This window comes from Thermobia domestica, chromosome 1, assembly GCF_964235325.1.
Source record: "Thermobia domestica chromosome 1, izTheDome1.hap1.1, whole genome shotgun sequence".
Taxonomy (NCBI): domain Eukaryota; kingdom Metazoa; phylum Arthropoda; class Insecta; order Zygentoma; family Lepismatidae; genus Thermobia; species Thermobia domestica.
The window spans coordinates 96,578,845-96,599,178 of NC_137454.1; the positions used below are offsets into that span (position 1 = coordinate 96,578,845).

Below are 20,334 nucleotides of genomic sequence, written 5' to 3' on the forward strand. Positions count from 1 at the left end.
GGAAAATTTTGTTTTAATCGACCAAATGTTATTTTAATTAAATGGATTTTTTATTGGCACAAATATTACGAATTTAAATTTCTTTTCAAAGATAATTGGTGAATCATTCAATGAATATGATTTTGTCATTTCTGATATTTTTTTTTTTCGACTTTAGAGATCTATTTAACATTGGAGAAAATTACTTAAACCATTTGCATTTTGATGACACTAATATCTCCATCAGTTAATTAATCAGTCAATTTTCATCTTTATACTACTTAAAATTCACATGCAATAGTTAGGTAATTCTTAACATTAAAATAAGAAGAAAGAAACAGAATGGACATTTTAGGAAACTTCTTGAGTTCATTTCTGTACATGTCTGAGTATGTCATTTGCCATTTTAAAGTTAGTGATTGTGCGCAAGGAGCAAGTCTTAATTTAGTAAAACACTTACGAACTTCTGTGGTAGAATTTTAGTACCGAAATTTTGATTGTGTGCTGCGATCTTCTACTGGGCTTTGGTTCCTGGGTCAGTTATCAGGAAAGATGTGAAAACATTGGTTGCTTATACGAATAGAAAGAAAAGAAAACTGCAATTCTCAACGACAACGACTGGCACGTTTTCTATTCGTATTACGAACTAACTTTTTCAACACTCTTTCTTGCTAATTGATCTACTAGAAGATTAACCGTTTACAACGGAAAATTAATACTAAAATTCTGCTATAAGAGCTTCTAAATATTTCATCTTTTGCATCTTTCAAAATATAGCTTTAAATTCCTGCTCCTTTGACTTGATGTCCGTTAGTAAATACTTGCCGTGGTACACAAATATAGAATCTATTCTAAACGAAAATTAGACATTTGAGATTTCTATTCGTTACTACAACGAGACAATGTGCTGTGGCTAGAAACTATTATATAACATTACGCTTACTTAAAGCTTTAAAAAATAAATAATAATTGTGTAAAGGGTTCGAGTGAAATAAAACATTCAAACCAATAGAAATATTGTCGTTTCTTTTCCAGTTGTTATTCGAGTGCTGTATGAAAGTTAATAAACGTAGATTCTGAGTAAATGTGTTTGCCAGTAAACATGGATATTCGTTTGTACAAAGTCTCCTCAACAAATTCGGAGTGAGTGGACCGATTTGAGTACATTTCGCTGTAATTTGAAGATTACGATATAAGTTACAGAAATATGTACTGTACTAGTTATTTTCATTTCGAAATTATTGATAAAATAGAAAAAGAGAAAAAGTGGACGAGTATTCTCTTTTGCTAACGACTGTACTAAGCATGTTTGTGAAGCAAGTACACTCATCCCTCTGTTTTGTGAATCTCATTTTAACGGATTTCACAGCCAGTGGACAGAATCAGAAACAGCCGATGTCCTGATTTTAAACTAGTGTATATTTCCAGTATACCAAGTATTTTACACTGTCAGAGTGGATAATGTGCTTGATTAAAAGTACAGTATTTATAATTTTATTCCTTTTTTGTAACGTAATTGTGGATATTTGCCTCGATGCTGTAGTTAGCCTCGATAACGTCGAACTACTATTACACCCTTTTAGTTCATTAAAACGGGAAATGAGTGTATAATGAACACATTGAACAATTTTTTACTATATATGCAAGACAAAAACTGGATTAAAATCAAACACTTCCTAATGGTATTTAACTGTTAATTCTCTTTTGTTTCTCTAGAGCCAGAGTGGCTGAGAGGCGAGTGGTTGGACATACTTACAAAAACCAGTGCGTGGCCACCAACGGAAACTCAACAAAATCAAGATGAATCTTCTAAATCCTACAGTCCGAACCCAATACACGAGGCAACGAAAAAGTGTTATTTGTGTAATGTATGTGGGAAAACATTTAAATATCGTGATTCCTTGTCAAAGCACAGAAGCGTTCATGAAGGAAAAACACAGTGTCCTATATGCCAAGTAGTTTTAAATAGAATTTCATATTTAAAACAACATATTGCAGTTGTGCATGGTGTGGATCGATTACAAAACTTTATATGAGACTTTAGTTGGAAGTCGGATTACAATTAAAGTGTAATTGACATGCTAACTAAAATTAAAGTATAATTGAAGTTGTGATATGTGATAGATGGTGTTGCAGTTCAGTCATTGAGCAGTACTAATAAGAACATGGACTATAAAGAACGATCACTACAGCAACAGTTGAAAATTCACAAGGCAAATATATCAAAGTAAAATACGTTTACATTTCTCCCGAGAACAGAAACACACTGAATTCTGTAACTAGAGGCACTTAGCGTCAAACTTCGAATGGCTCATCTACAAAATGTAGAGAAGATTAAAGAAAAGGAAACGTATTATACAGGAGAGAGGGTTAGCCATGTTGAATATTGTTATATTTTGTTTTGTAATAATATTACTTGAATGTGTTATTAATGGTAGTTGAATGTTAACAAGTTTTAGCTTCACATTTAAAGATGTATAAAATTTCAGTAGAGAAATATATGCAATTTGGGTTAATATTTGAGTTATTTTTGTATAATTTCGTATAAATCCTTGTGATAATTATGATGTCATTATATTGTGACATTGATTTCTGTTTTCCTGAAAGCCCGTTCCGTTCAGTACTTAAAAACAACTGAGCAGATTTATATTCTACGTTGTGGTCTTATGTTATGAAACGTTAAGTTCTGTTTTGTGCGTTTAGCCAAAAGGTTATTGCTCTGTAATGCTCTTACGTACACTTAATCGCCTTATTTTCTGCGCTTAGTCCGTAGCGAGTTAGATTTCTTGATTTTTCGACAATTTAAAATATTGATAAATTGCTCATCAGTGAGTGTTAAGAGGAACAAATATCAACATTTATATAGAAAATGGAAGTATCAAACTTTATCTCAATGACTAAAACCACTGCAGCAGAACTAGTGACAGAGTAGTCTGTACTTCGTATAATACATTATTCCTTTAAAAAAATAATAAAAAGAAGTTTCCTGTTGATAGTTAATATATACTTTCTCTTACAGGATGCATATGCAGTAATGTGTTGTAAATTTTTTCTATGTTACAGATGGATATGGAATATACCTTGCAAAATCCCAAATTGGGTCTCGATCCTATGCTTCCGAAGAATCCAAGGCGTGTTCACCAACTATCAAGTATTCTTGTAAAATCTGTGGAGCAAAATACAAACATCGAACATCTTTATGTAATCACATGTATCTTCACAGCAATAGAACTAAGTGTCATCTGTGTCATAAGGTTTTTAGCAGAAAAGCCAATTTGAAATATCATTTGCTAAGTGTGCATAGTGTTGACACACAGTTGGGAAATTTATCTGTGTAAACGTCTTGTATATTCACATTTGAAGTTATTTTAAGCGAAACTGTGCTTATTTCAAATATCTGACTTTTTTAACTCCTAGCTATTACTCCAAATTTGGTTAATACCATAATCCCTAAATTTTTCTACTAAGTGAATCCTTTTATTTATTTTTTTTTCTAAGAAATAATTAAATAGTTACCAGCTCAAGTTTAGTGAAAGATTGTTTCTTCGTTTCCGAACATAAAAACGACAAATATGGAAGAAAAAGAAGAAAAAATAGGGAAGAAAAAGATTGTTTTCTAGAAATTTGAAATCTCTTTTCAGAAGATTCTCTTGTAGTCATCGAACTTCAAATGCCGAGATCAGTGTCCAGAAGTGTAAAGTATTAAAAAGAAGTTAGGATTTACTATTAATACTTTACTGTAATCGTTCTAAAATCATATTATGGTGTTAAAAAGTTTAATTATACTAATTTGAAAATACTTATATAAGTATGTGTAAAATTTGAGTAATTTCAAGAAGAAAAATATCTTTGAATTTTGATATCGTTTAGGAACATCAGAGTTTATCGTCTACTGGAATCTGCACATAATTTAAACAAGCTTTTATTAATTTTCTTTACCAAATAGTCCAGTTAACGAAGGTCAAGTAACGCTGATTAGAAAAAAATAAATCGTGTAGTTTTGAAATCTGGCACAGTTGTGGGGAGAGTGCTCTGAGCAAAATACCAAAATTCCCTAAGGGTGCGGTGTCTGCGGACGATGGAAGGGGATTTAAAGGAAGAGTCTTCAAGTTTTTCGTAAATATCTTAAAAGTTATGGGTTTTAGCAAAAAAATAATAATAATAATAATAATAATAATAATAATAATAATAATAAAAATAAAAATAAATAAAAAAATAAAGTGCAAAATTAAACTACATTGTGAATTTCCTACAAAAATAGTCCTATACAGTTTTTCCATAGTATCAATAGTTTAAAAGATGGAGGTGGGAATAAAAAGTGCATATTTCAAAAAATTCTTATTATAACTAAAAGTGCTCAGATAATCTTCAGAAAAACTCATACAACAATATACAAAGGCGTGCGTGAGGTCCCTGGTTCAATACCAGCAAGCGTCAAGTGGAGTTTGTGGTGGACAGACACTGTGTGCGTTGGTTTTCTCGGGGTTCTGTTTCCTCCCACTTTCTTAATTCCACCATTTCATGCATTCCTCATCATCACCGTCTCCTTTAGCCTAGCCACAGTAATCGTGGAACGTAACACTTAAAGATTTAATTTCATTTTCAATATACAAAGGCAATACATAATGTCATGCACAGACCCACTAACGCGCGGGGTGCGCGGACGTGGGCCGCTTTTGTGCAAGTCACGCGTCGCATTCAACCTCTTGCCTAGTTCTTCTAACACTCCGAACATGTGCAGATGTAGCCTAGGTTGTCTAGTGTTCCTGCGTTAGCTGATATTAGTAGGAGCTACACATTGTGACAATGGCTGAAAAGTGCAGGGGGTAGGACACAATATTGAAGACTGTTGCTCTAAAATAGCTACTTTCAAGTCTCTTGCAATTGGTTGAGATCTTGTATTTATTCCTGCAAGAAAAATGAATAACCTTTTCTTCCCTCTAAAAATTTCATACTTTTCATCCTTTCTAGCAATATTTTTCTCTATCCCATTTTCACCTACGTCACACTTATTCCTCCAACATCCTCATCAGATAATAAACACTTCTCAGCATTGTTGTACACTGTGTAGCTAAAAATGGCAGTGTAACATACGAACACTACACACATAAGCTATGTCTGCACACGCTCGGACTGTTAGAAAAACTAAACAAGATGTGTAATGTAAAAGCGGACTGCACCGGCATCCCGCGCGTTAGTGTGTTTGTGTATAAAATTCTGTATTGCCTTTGTATATTGTTATATAGACATTAGTTTTTTTTCTGCTGAAGGTTACCTGAACATAAAACAATAAGATTTTTTTTAATATGTAGTTTTATTCCCATCTATATTCTAAACTATTGGTTTTACGGAAAAAATGTATAGCTATTTTCGTAGGAAATTTAAAGTAGTTTAATTTTGTATTTGAAATGTTTTTTGCTAGACTCCACAGTTTTTGAGATATTTTAAGAAAAAGTTGAAAAATTTACCTTCAAGCTTTATTACCCCCTGACTCCCACCATCGGGGACTTCTAATTAATATGTCATTTAGGGAACTCATCCCGCTCTACAATTGTACCAAATTTCAAACCTATATTAATTATATTTTCTGATCATTTCCTTCGTTAACTGAACTAATATACAGTAATGTTTTTTAACGCCTGTCTCATCGAGTAGTGATTGAGTTTGAAAGAGTAAATTGAATATTTGATTATAATAATATTCTCCTGTATCCTTTATAGAATTAAAGGAATCTGCTTTGTTACAAAATTCTAACCCATAAAGTTCTACTTTATTCTTGTGCTGAAGCGTGTAGACTGCATTATTGATCATGATTTTTTTTCTTTCTTTCTTCATATATACAAGTGAGTTATTTTCGTAACTGACTTCTTAAACAATACAAAAGCTCATACTCATCGATTTGTTTTCAAGATTCCCTATTATATCGAGCAAACCAATATAATAGACAAGAGTGTTCATAATGAAGAATGTATAATCTATTAAAAGTATTATTGCTGTCGTTTACATTCAGTATTAATTTTATATTAGGAAATATATTTGTTCGTCATAAATTAAAACATTATAATAATATGATGTACTCTTTCAGCAGAGCTTAAATTTTTTTATGCTCTAGTAATTTCAATTGGTGATCAGCGATTTCCTTCAAGGGGAGGGGGGGCATGTGAGGTTTCGAAAAATATCTTGTAAGAGGAAAAATATCTTCTTACATATTGCAGAAGTTAAGGATCCTTTCGTATTAACGTCACTAAATTTTGATAATTAGTTAAATATATTATGTGTAAAATTACCACTTTTACTGGAGATATTTTGTAACTGTTACTTATGTACAAGTTGAATTTACCAGTTTTTCTGTAAATACACTTCACCTCTGATGCTTAGTATTTTTATTTTTGTTCTGTAATATGTATAAATTGACATCACTCGGAAATAATTATATGGTATATGTATCTTTTTGAACATACTCATCATAAATGGATATCTTTTTTGTTATTTCCATACTTAAAATATATATTCTTTATATATATACGAGGGTTGGGGCAAAAGTCATGGCAACTATTTTTTTTTCTTGAAGATACCAGTCCGGTTGGAAAATCTGACATATACATACGAAAGGACAAGGTGTTACCTACATGTGTGGACAATGAATACCACTGAAATATCGTAACACACTAATTTATTACGGTAGTATACAGGGCTATATGGCCTTCACGGTGCAAAAGAATGACAACACAGTACGCATACAGTTGACATGACAAACCTGAGCATAGAGACCCTCAAAGTAGTCCCCTGCTACTTGCATCACGCACTGCCAACGATGTGGGAGGCGTTGAATATCATCCGCCTCAGCATTTGCCACACCATGTGTGAATCGGGTCACCTGTTCGCGCACAGCATTAGCAATGTCCTCGCGTCTTGTAAACCGCTTACCACATAGTGGTTCCTTAATCTTTCGAATGAGATCAAAGTCACGGGACGATATGTCAGGAGAGTGCGATGGGTGGATGACGACACGTGCCATGTCGGTCCGCACACTGACAGGTCGTCCCGAACGTTGCTCATCACTGATTGATACACGTCCTTGCTGAAACTTTCCTACCCACTGTGCTACTGTCCGGTATGGTAGGGCATTATTACCAAGCGCTTCCACTAATTCACTGTGACATTCCATCGCATTTCACCCTCGGAGAACGGCTATTTTGATGTAAGTGCGATGCTCAACACGGGTTACTTCCATCTCGCACGACACTCACCAACTGACTGATTTCACAGGCCTCACTGTGATACTATCAGCTATCACAGAGCTATCTGTTGTTCTGCATATACACTATGCCTGCAGAACTTCCACACGACACATAGAAGTTTGTGATCCGCTCACATATCTGCAAGAAAAAAAATGGTTGCCATGACTTTTGCCCCAACCCTCGTATATATATATATATATATCTTAGAGAGGTTCAATTTCAAACTAAACCTATAACTTTTTATAAATATAAAATTCAGAGAAGTCTTTCACAAGTTATAAAAATTAAATTGTTCATCCAAATTTCAACATTGGAGTATATGAAATTAAATGCAAATGTGAAAAAACGTAGGTATAGTGGTGTGACTAAGCGCAGTATTTACAATAAGAGTCAAATGAAATCTTTGAGTTTTACGTCCCACGTTTATGCCGGTTAGGCGAAAGGAGACGGTGATAATGAGTAATGAATGAAATGGTGGAATGAAGAAAGTGGGAGGAAACGGGAGAACCCCGAGAAAACCCACGCACATGGTGTCCACCACAAAGTTCACTTGGCGGGGTCTGAGATCGAACCCGGGACCCCAAGCACCAGAGGTGAACGCTCTACCACTGAACCACCGCGGCCCCCAATAAGAGTCAAAGAACAGATTAGAGATTCTAAAGAGAATAATGCAGCTGTTTCTGGACTACATAAATTCCTATATACTTAATGTAATATAAAAGAACTTGAAGTATTACACAGAAGATTTTCGTATACTGAAAGAAATCTATTTGAATCTTATTATATTAAAAAAAAAAAAAGTTAAACACAATTTATAACCTTAAGTGCAGACATTCGAAATGTTTATATCTACATATATCTCACCAGTAAACTGCAGTAATCTAACGAAAAAATGACTGAAGAAAGAAGAAATTGGATCAACTTCCAAAGGGAATTCATTACATGGAAAATTTTGAGTTAGAATTTTATGATTGTCACGAGAAAGATATGTTGTCTTCTTCAAAGTAAAAGTAAAGGTATTGAATATAGCAAACAAGAAGACCAAGAGCTTACGACTTTTTTTTCTTTTCTTTTCCAAAGGAACATACCAATGTGCAAAAGGATTTCATTAACTATATACTTTTATAAAATACGTAAGAAATATATCTTAGAGCATTATTTGTAATAAAGCTATTCAACGCAATGTGAAACTCCTTGTAATGTAAAGGAGAGCATATGTCGATTAAGTTTGAAATCATTCAATCATAATCATCTATTATTATTATTTTCTTAGTATTCATAGCTGCTATTATTATTATTATTATTATTATTATTATTATTATTATTATTATTATTATTATTATTATTATTATTTTATTTATTTATTTATTTTTTGTCTTGTTATAATCAGAGTAACATATGCGATAGTTATTTTAAATGCGGCAAATTTAAATTTGTTTAACTATACATGTAGTTTGCGTTTGATGGTAGTTTAATAGAAATGAAACAAATCCTTACTTAATTTGAAAGCTTACATTAGCTTATTGATATATCCACAGCAAATTAGTTCCTTTGCAGTCATTTTCAAAAGTATTTCCTCAAGTTTATATGTACAGAATTCTTGTATATATTTGTAATTATGGTAGTCGATACAAGTAATTATGCCAATTCATATTATTTCAACTTTCTTAGAAGTTACTAACTCGGTACCGAGTGTCAGTACCGACTTCATGCAGCCAACGTTTAAATTGCAATATATGTTGCACACATTGTTCTTTGATAACCAGCTCCGCATTCGTAACAGTAAAATTGTGTCAATTATGCAGCGCTAATTGTAATAGGAGCTTTGGTTTACAAAGTCATTTGAAACATGTTTTAAAAAGTAAAGGAAATCTTATCTTGTCAGCACGGGATTTTATATGAAAATTGCAATATGTTAGGGTTACTGAGTTTTTATATTGTATATATATATATAATCGCAAACGCTAATATACAAACTTCAAAACTTAAGTGTTACTAGTTGCATAAACATTTAAATGAAAATATTTATAGATTCTTTTATCCTTTATATAAACACAAGACGCCTATTTGTTACGGTAATTCCTAGTAGTTCACAGTCATGCTAATAGTTGTCACTAGCTGCGATGTCTCCTATCTAACGCCAGATGGTGTCGTTAGTGTGGTGGGAATTTACAGGCGAATCGAACAACTAGTTGAGGACAACAACCAGTCTGTTGAAAATACAGTTTGTATTGTTAATTTTTTAACGTCTATTTTTTAAAATGTCACGATTTTCTTGTTGCTATCAATATTACCGATTTTAAAAATAAATAAATATTTAAAATATTACAGTCTCATTGTAACTGGCAGTTTGTAAACTATGCACTTGTGCTACCCCTTCTTTTTCTGTTAAAGAGACGTACTATTTTATTATTTGTTGTGAATGTATTCGGTAGTATTTCAGCAGAATTAAATACTAATGAATTTTTTTATTCAAATTTGATAACCTGGTATAAACCTGAAACTTAAAGAAATAATATTTTAGCACAGCACATTCAAAGCACACGAATTCCATAAGATAATGTATAATAATGTTTAACTTCATTTTGAGGAAAGTTTTCTATGCTTATATTATCTTTCTTCTTCCCAGACATTTCAACCTGGAAAGGCAATACGTATACAGAGTATACCGCCTTCAGCGGAGAGGAAGGACAGGATAGTTCTGCACCGTTTATCTGTAATCTATGTGGAGGGAAGTATAAACATTACGCATCTCTGTATTGTCATCTACAGTCCCATACAAATCAAACTAAGTGCTCTCTCTGTTCTGTTGTGCTAAACAGGAAATATGACTTACGTAGACATATGAGAGCTGTTCATAAAATTAATTAGTTTTAAAATTTTCGTACAATAAATGAAAAAAAAAAAAAAAAAAAAAAAAGAAACGAGATATTTTGGGCTAGACTTCCGTTTAAGAAAACTAAATTGTTTAATAAGTTACCAAAGAACAGTAGTATTCTTTTTCTTTCTCTCATATTTGTATTAAACTGTACTTAATAAGTATTCGGTTGGTGGTATTGTCCGGTACACTAAAATGTAGTGACACCCTTCAGGTTAGAGTGTTCAGACAGTTTCCAGAGGATCACGAGGCGTTCTGTCATAGGGCTATCGTGGTTGACCGAGGTTATGGAAAAAAGACGCACTGAAAATTCTTTTGTGGTTTTTAATGAGAGTTTAAACTGGAAATTTCTGCACGAGTCGTGACAAGAACTGTACACTGACGAAGGAGCTTTTGACCAACCATCTTCTGTGGTTACAAATCAGCTATTCAAGAATACCACAGATCTAACCCGCGGCAATTTGTTTGTGCAATATCCAGCAAAACTGCTGTATACATTAAATCAGAATTATCATGGCCTGTAAATACTGGTCAAAGTGAAAAAAATGAACGTATAGATACCGCGTGGATTGATACAAGTTAGCAGAGTACAGCATACGTTGTGGTACCATATAGTTATCCTGAGGAATAAGTGCAGTTTATCAAATTGTCACATATAATGAGCAGCAAAAAGTGATAGAATAAATGTAGATTATCAGCTGAATGTTAGTGATAAAAGTCCTGTTCAAGGCATTATCCAAACCAACTCATTGGTTTTAGTGTTTAACAATCACAACGCCTTCCTCTATAAATACTTGTCGTCATATTGATTGATAGTACTTCATACTTTTCACGAAAGACAAAGAAGTCTCGTAGTGAATTGGAGAATGAAACGCTTCTACAGCCTGCATATTTGCTAAATTATCTTCCATTGTTTATCACGCTTTCTATCGTCCCAATCGGTTCAGAGAAAATGTACTGACGTAAAAGAAGTTAATCTTTCTTATTGACAACAACTTTACAGGAATCTGCTTCTTTCGGTGTAAATCCAGGCTTTGCCATAGTGTGTTTAAATTGGGAGGCTAATTTGTCTGAGGTAGTATTTTTGTTTTTGTTGAAATGCACTATAAAAGAATCAAAATAAATTCATTCACTTAAACATATATGTCAAATAGTATCACGCCATGTAAAACTGTTATATTCAAGCTGTTATGAAAAATCTTAAGTATGTATGTAAATATGAATATATGAAAATAAGACTGATGTATCTTTATCAGAATAAATATCTTATATTCAAACCAGAAACGTGTCTCATTTCTTCCTAATACTAAATACACATTTTCAATTACTAAAATGAATGTTATATGTATATTTTGTAGTTCGTTAGACTTACTATGTTATCCAATTATATTACATTTATCTGTACCTTCCTTTACGGACTTGTCAAATGTCATTGGAGTTTGTCTAAACGTGTTCAATTCCTCAATTTGTTTGCGTAGAGATGAAAAAAAAAGTAAGCATTTAATGTATAGTACTTCAAGACGCGTTTGAATACAATAAAACATTATTTATCAATATTAAATACAATAATTAGGATTGCCTGTGTTACCGTAAAGTTCAAAATATTGTAGCAACGTTTTCTTGCCGATTTCATTGTTCCAAATTCATGTACTTGGTTCTTCGGTACCGAAAATTTAACATTCATTAGTAGATTTTTCTTAAGTGCTCTTTTCTTTAAAGGAAACCATACGCTTCCTATTTATTTCTCTTTGTTATATTGTTTCCCAAAATTTAGTTATAAAACTGACAAACAAAGTAACTATAATATCGAGGCTATAACTACAGCTGTAGATCCTAAGAACCCATTAAACAAAATGTGATGTACAGCTGCGAAAGTTATTAATTTGTTCTTGCGGAATCTCCTTCGAAAACATTTTTACTTTAAGGTAGATAAACATTTTAATTTGTTTATTTGCATTCTACATCTGTTATTTTTGCGCAAGAACGTATTTAATGTAATGCTTGTAATGAATTTTTAAATGATGTAGTTTGTTACTAATTATGACCATCAACAAGAAAAGAAAATATCCCAGACGATTGCAATGGAGATTTACTAGAGTGAGTATGGTAATAGAAATGTTTTCAGAAGAACAACAAAAAATATTTTAAAAAGAAAAGCCATTTTAAAAAAAGATTTGACCAATAAGTATTCGATTTTTATTTATTTATTTATTTTGTGTAGTGATTAGATTTAGTTTTTAAAAAAGGAGATAGATTAATTTTAAAATTTGTTACGTTGTGATTACTATGTTATCATTTATTTAGTAGAACAAAATAGAAAATAGAATTAATCCAGTGATATAAACATGAGAAAGGAAAGTAACATCATAGCGACGTATTTCATCCACCAAGTTACGATAAGTAGCCTAAAACATAACCAATGTTTAGAACCAACTAAGTGGTCTGTTCCTATATATATATATATTAGTACTTCCATAAATAATGCCCCTCACATACTAATCCGTACCAGCAAAAATAATAATGCTAAAGAAATGAACTTTGTCATGTTTATTCATTAAAGTACAGCAACGTGAGAAACACTAACATTATATCAAATGCTCTCTCCCATTTTTAGAACAAAGTCTCACACTGTATGAATACGCATCCTACGAAATTACGCATTATTTGAAGGAGGAATCGCTTCATAGCTTGTACTAAAGATTATTGTAGTGATTGCGCATGGATGTGACATAGAGTTCAGGCCATCCTCTTAAACTGTGTCTACAAGCGATGATCCATCGGATAAAGATCTGAATTCCCTGCCGACCAATTCGTACAGCTAGTGAACTTGGAGACATCGTTCGCGAGCCACTCTTGTTTTGTCGTGGGAACATAGTTCTATTGGAAAGTCCAATGTATATTTTAAAGAGAGTTTCGTTTATGAATAAGACCGAACGATGGCAGTTGGCAGCATACTGGATCAACAGGACCTTTGATTATTTCTTCTTTTCTTTTCCTTTCTCTATGGCTTTGATCATTGATTTCGCACAGGATTTCGAGAAAATCTGGTCTTGGCAGCTTTTATGGCGTGCGGATTTCGCACAGTGCGTAGTCTATCCGACTTTGGCATGCCGTTAGATATGAGGAGTGTAGTATTTCCAAAACATGCTAAATCCAAAAATGTCCGATCTTGAATTGAATGTGGAAAGTGTACTATGGAACCTCTTATGTTAAATTTTGTAATTATTTTTTGTCAAAACATTATTTTCTGTGGTAAATTCTATTTGAAATATCACTTGTGATAGTGTTTCAATGTAAAAAGATTGAGTTTTTTTTTTTTTTCCTTTCTGAAGAATTTTACCAAACTGATTTAGCGTTTTTTTTTTTTTTTTTTTGAAATACACTCCCCATATGTTAACCTCATTGTAAGATAGAAACTTTTTTTTCTTGGTTAGTTAAATCTTTTTCATAATTTTGAATATCATTGGTACATCATAGCCAGCTTTATACGAGTCAATAGTTGTTGTTCTGTTTAAGTTTGGTACCCACCCTATTTTATTTATTCATGATATTGAATCTGTTTCGCTGACAAAGTGAAGTTGAATCTTAATGCCCATAAGCAGAATAATATCCATTAAATACTTCAATTATTCGAGTTAATTGTATAGGTTCAGCTTTATCTATAATGTGTACTTGTCACTATACAGCTGAGCTAGGGAAGGAAAAGTGGGTGAGATGGGAAATATACAAAGGATACTTAGGGTATTACAGTAAAATCTCTTTTAGACAACCATCCAGAGTTTTTAAATTGGGTGTGTGTATAAAAGTGGTCTCCTTAAAGAGGATTCAACGGTTTACTAAGTATTGATAGTTTCAAATCAGAGTGTAAAGCCACGGGGAGTACTAAGTTATAGGATGTCATGTTTTTGTTCCGTAGGTGAGCATCCTCATAAGATTGGTTTGTGAGATACTGAGGAGTTGGCCCTCATGAGGTTCTTGACTTCACTCACCTTCAAATTTAACTCAAGATGTTGAAGAGCAGTGAGCGAAAGGGCAACTTTGTGGCTTGAGGTTGAGATTTAGTCAAATTTAAAAAAAAAATGTCCACCTATGTTCTTTTCCACACTTTTTATAGAGGCGGTGAAATATTATGAGGTATTTGAAGGGATTATGTTGCTCAAGTGGGAATATAAGTTCACTGATTATGAGCTCTTTAACATGAGTTTTATGAAACCAATCGAATAATGCGGGTTGTTGATTTCTTCATAAGAAACTTGCCAGTGCGTTTTCCTTTGCTCCTCTGTTAAGTTAAAATTCAGTTCTTATTCTACCACATAACGTTCCTGATTAGCAAGTACAGATTACTCTGTTCTTGCTCATTTAATTTGTTTGACCAAGCCCCATTACGATTTTCTCTCTTGTTTCTCCTTTAACACAATAATTCTATCTTTTAATGAAAGGATATTAATTTCCTCTTGCTATTAACACTACAACGTTAGATTTACAATTTGCACATTAAAGATGATAAAAAGAAAAGAAAACTCTATACGTAATTGAGTATCTGACAAACTCTCTCCATAACATTTTATTAACACAATTAGAATTAGAGTAATAAATAAAATTAAGGAAACATAAGAAAACTTTTCTTGAAGAAAGACCCCACCGGTTCAATTTTCTGGAGTTTGCGAACTAATTTCTGAGAATTATCTAAATTGAAAGACTATACTACGTGGGTTCACTTATATTTTGTAAAAAAACAACTTGCAGGTGAAGAGCAGAGTTGTTGACCATCTTCGAAAGTTTCTAGAAAACGACCGGATAGATCGAGAAAAAGATAAGAAAATATACATATATAATTGAATCTCGGAGAAGTCATTAAAACCATCATGATGGGGTTTGTGTGGCACGAAATCTACAGATTTCCTTAAGTTTAATTAGCTTTACATCCATTTCTGGTTGAAGCTAACGTTTGCGAAGCTTCTATCATTCGACTCGATTGGCATTTATGTGTCTGTCTGTGTATCTTATTTTACGATAACTCTCGTAAAACTGTGTGTTTTGTCGGAGACTAGAGACTTATTCTTATAGTTTGGGTGTTGAAATTAGCGAAATGGAGGATCACTCGCTTCAACAGTGCACACCATCATTAGATAGTTTTACATATTCAGTAAAAATATGACATTCTATATTTGTTACTGATATACTTTCTGTTTTTCAGGATTTTATTCTTTCGAAGCGTCCCAGCTTTACGTATCAGAGAAAGTTGATAATCCAGCTTGGAACAGTGAACTTCAAGGCTTTGTCTGCAATGAATGTGGTGCAGTGTACAAACATGAACTTAGTTTAAAGCATCATTCCCGTGCGCATTTAGGAGAAACAAAGTGCTATTTGTGTCATAGAGTGCTAAGTAGGAAGACGCATTTGTACAGGCATTTGAGATCAGTACATGGAATTTATGCTTCTCCCATTCAAGAAAAAAACAACTAATAAGAAAATACATATTTCATATAACATAAAAATGTATAAAAATTAGTATCGGTAAGAATTTAAATATTTGTAGCAATAATCATTAGAATTATGTAACGCATCTGAATTCTCTCTCAAAAATTGTTATAGGCTTACAAATAAAGAAAAGTTATTGTGTTAATTTGTCCATTTTTTATTTATTTCTTAAAGTAATAATATTTTGTAATACATCCTTTCTAGCTCTTCAAATAAGATTGAAGACGCCTTAAAATTAATTAATTAAATAAATAAGTATAGTGTACTTTCCATGTGAGAGCTTTGTTACATTTTTTCGTCAAATATATACCCAGTTTCTTTTATAAGTTTTGTAATCTCTCACATCGTTCGTTTCAAGTAACAATGACAAGAAAATATCAATTGTTATAGTTATATGTGATTCGAAAGCAAAAGTAGGCTTTGTTTTCAATATGTGGTAGGGATTCTTCCTTTCGAAATACGATGAACTATTTAAAAATATTAATGGAATATAGAAAAGCAGTACTAGCAATTTTTGATGCTAATTTCTTTATATTGGCATAGAGTCACCAGTAAAATACATTCCTGCTCCATACAATTCGTATTGTCGAAAGCGTTCAAAACGAATGGTTAATTTAAGTGCGGATTTCCATGTAATTAACAGACAGATATGTTGATTTCTACACAAGAAAGAAAAATCAAATTATGATTCGTTTTGTTAAAATTTTGACAAAAGAACATATATATGGGGAATGGGTATATATGGGAACATATATATGGTGGTTCATTGCGAACGAAAAACCTTTCCAGCCCAATCTCCCGTTTGCCTGCCTGCTTTCTTTACAAATTGAATTACAGATCAATTTTTATGTGCTTTATTCCTTAAATGTCTTTTGACCAGCCATTTTTGGCAGCTTTTAATTCAATAGCAGTGGGTATTTTAGTCAAGGAGAATTTGTGGAATATTATGTGTAATTGTTTAAGTACTTTTACACTAAGTTCCAGCAGACATAGAACAAATGGAATAACACATCTGTTGGATTTTTGTGGTATTCCATTGTGTCTACTGATCCAACATTGTATTTAGTGCTTACGGAGTTATTTAAATAATCTTATGTTCAATTTGCAAGGGGAAAAAACTACTCCAATTAATCAAACCATATCTAAGTTAGTAATTTCTATCACAGATTGCAATTCTATCACTGGCACAATACAAATTGTAGTTAGACTTTACGTTCTTTTGTACTATATGTAAAACATTTCTTCCTTACTGTCCATTGCATGCTACTAGAGCCTGTTTACAATATTATCCGTTTCTTCTTTCTTCTATAATGCTATGTAGATGGTATCAGATGAATCTTACTGAATTGTTTCCTCTTTAGCACTAAAAATAGGTCCACATTTACGAACAAATAGTAAAATTAATAAGTAAAATTACAAATAAATAGTAGAGCAGTACGGAAAATGAAAAATGGAGCATAAATGCAATCTTTAATATTAAAAATAAATGAACGAATGAAGTGTAGTGGAAGATATTATCTGAAAATATCGAAAATTGTGTATACTTAGTTTTGGTGAGTAATAGATTTGTATATACTCATTGAACATGCATTTTTTAGTTCGTATATATATATATATATATATATATATATATATATATATATATATAAGTGTATGCTAAGTGTTAAGCTGTGTATTTATTTATTTTTATGTTTTTTATGTATTTATTTACTCATTTCTGTTTCTTTGGAATTTTTATATATATATATATATATATATATGAAAGTAGACTTTGATGTAGAATTTATTTTTGTGCTTCCGTCTGGTAGATCTGAGTAACTTTTCGTTTGATTGCATGATAAACTTTGCTTGAAACTTTGGGAAATAATTTTTGTTACTCAAGTATCATTTACTATTTTGAATTATAACTTTGTTTTTCCTTATTAGGTAATCATTGGGAATTTACTGGTTCAAACGTGAGATTACTAGTGGGAAGTGAACTTAAATATAAATGCAAGATTTGTGGAGCTTCCTATAAACATTCCACTAATTTGACATCACATATGAAACTTCACACCGGAGAAACAAAATGCTACATATGCAGCAAGGTGCTAAGTCGTAAATCTCACGTCCTTCGCCATCTTGCCACAGTTCATGGAGTAGGAGATCCTTTTGTACCAGTATGAACTTTAAGAAATATTTGAAGTTCTCGCTGTAACACTTACTGGTGCATTAGGAAGCATTCATTTTTAGGTTTCATTTGATATCCCATAAAAATTGTATATCTTTGATAAAATTGAATATTATTGTTTCAATAATAGTCTTAGAAATAGTTTGTTTTATGGAATTTTATGTAAAAAGTACAATCAATATTGTATCTATAAAACAAACTGATAAGAGTCGAAAATTTTACATGTTAAATATGTTGGTTCTGTTTTTGATGTTTTTGTGCAATATATTGGTTCTTTTTAAACACATTTAAGAGTAGGAAATAGTAAATATTAATATATTTTAAACATACAGAGAGCATAAGTAGTGTTGAAACAAAATATATGTTTCAGAATTAACATTTTGGGGATAGTGCAGGTGCACACCCGGAAATTTTTGTTGAATGGGGATCCAACACTACAAAACACTACGTCAGTGTTGTGCTGAACTAGTGTTATTCTACACCCGAAAAAACAGTAAATAATTTTCAAGTACTTCCGTCTATATTCTCAAAATGAAACGATAGAACCAAATTTTTTCATAAGGAAAGAGTACAAGTATAGTGTAAAATCACATCTTTAGGCCATCAATCAATTTTGTTAAAGCAAATACGGTTTTATTAAAAACGTTTACAAATGTCTGGCGAGTTATTAAGATTAAGCGGGATCCGGACCGAGTGAACCCGCCGAGAGTATGCCTCTGGTGCAGAAAAACTAAAATATTAAATGAGTTACTAAAGTTTTCTTGGAGAGGGGGGAAAGGGTACAGACCCGGTGAACTTCTTTGTGGGTGCGCCTCTGGGATAGTGTAATGTTGAATGAGTAATATGTAATAAAGGTTATATGGTAATTCGTATTTGCATTATAGACCAAGGGAATATTCAGTTAATTTGTTTGGTTAAAATGTGAAGGATTGGTAAAGTGTTATGTTTATTATTCTTTAAGCAGCATGTCTTAGTTATCTTGTCTGACAAAACAGCAAAGTGGCTCTTATTTAGACATAAGCTGATGCTATTGTTGTGAAAGCCATTGCTTCCAAATTATCTGGTTGGACTCTGTACTGAATCCTGCAATTAGATTTAATGTACAGCAAATAATAATAATAATAATAATAATAATAATAATAATAATAATAATAATAATAATAATAATAATAATAATATAATGATGATGATGATGATAATTATATATATATATATATATATATATATATATATATATATATTATTATTATTATTATTATTATTATTATTATTATTATTATTATTATTATTATTATTATTATTATTAACTTATAAGAACTGTCCTTTCAGTCTATCAATTGATATTGTGAACTCATGATTTCTACATCAATCCAAACATTTAGTTTAAACAAATGTATTCAACTTAACTGAAATACACAAAATGTAATGGCTAACAAAGTGAGAGAACGAGCAGATTCCTAAAACAACTTCATAGACAATTTAAAGTAGTACTAGCATAGATTAAAAGTTTCATATATGCAGGAATCTAATCCAACATTGGAACATGAGAATGTGTGAAGGGAAGTATGAGAATTATGTTCATCATCTTTAATTGGATTTGATTTCTTTTTAAAATGGAAGGAGTATTACTTGACTAACTAACTAACTCTATGGCCTATGGAACCCAGAGGTTCAATGCCGCGTTCACAAAAGCTCTCTATTGACTTCTATCCTTAGCTAACTGCATCCAGTTTCTACTTTGTATTCCAATCTCTGCGGGATCCATCTTAATATTGTCCTCCCATCTGCGCCTAGGTCTTCCTAATGATCGTTTCCGATTGGTCTTCCAATCAAGACTTTTTAAGCGTTTTTACTTTCTTCCATTCTACTTTCCGTTTCTACTTTCTTCATGACCCGCCCACCTAAGCCTCCTAGACTTGACGACCCTAACAATGTTGGGTAAACCATATAAATTATGTAGTTCCTCGTTATGAAGTTTCCGCCATTCCTCATTCCCGTTCCTCTTGGGTCCGAATATTCGTCTCAAGATCTGTTCTCAAATACTTTCAGTCTATGTTCTTCCCTCAGAGTAAGTGACCATGTTTCGCAACCATATAGAACAACAGGCATGATTATCGTTTTGTGTATTTTAAGCTTCAAATTCCTCGACAGAATTCGCGACGACAAGAGATTTTGAACTGAATAGTAACACGAATTCCCTGCTTTTAGTCGACATTTAATTTCTCCGTAAATATGATTTTCGTCTGTTAATATTGATCCTAGATATTTGAAAGTTTCCACTTTATCAAAAGTATTATTTATTATTTTAACGCATCCATAATTTGCTGTATTCCGGTCCCGATGTACTTCCATGTATTTAGTTTTCTCTGCATTTACTTCTAAACCCATGTCTCTGCAAGCGTTTAATAAGATCTCTGCATTTCTTTCTATTGTTCTCCTATCATCATCAGCATATGCCATAACCTGGTGAATACCGTTCAACTCTAGGCCCTGGTTGCTATCTTTGATTTTTCTTATAGCGTATTCCAGAACGAAGTTAAATAATAATGGCGACAACGCATCTCCTTGTTTCAGGCCATTTTCGA

At 32.3% G+C, this 20,334-nt stretch overlaps 1 protein-coding gene across 8 annotated transcripts in view; it reads left to right on the forward strand.

The window, feature by feature from the left end:
- The window catches only part of LOC145687471 (uncharacterized), a 303,707-nt gene that overhangs the window by 243,003 nt on the left and 40,370 nt on the right, over positions 1 to 20,334 (forward strand). Inside the window, exons 6-7 of one of the 8 annotated variants that reach the window (XR_014131683.1) lie at positions 15,296 to 15,615; positions 17,506 to 17,635. The exons of 3 other annotated variants lie outside the window; for them this stretch is intronic. Coding sequence is in view for 4 of the 5 variants with exons in the window: in XM_081760941.1 (XP_081617067.1) it covers positions 1,696 to 2,015 (320 nt within the window). In the remaining variant the exon portion in view is untranslated. Of the gene's footprint in view, positions 1 to 1,695; positions 2,498 to 3,042; positions 3,422 to 15,295; positions 15,681 to 17,505; positions 18,868 to 20,334 lie in introns of those variants that run through there. 4 more of the 8 variants (XM_081760941.1, XM_081760987.1, XM_081760979.1 and 1 more) reach the window with 4 other exon arrangements.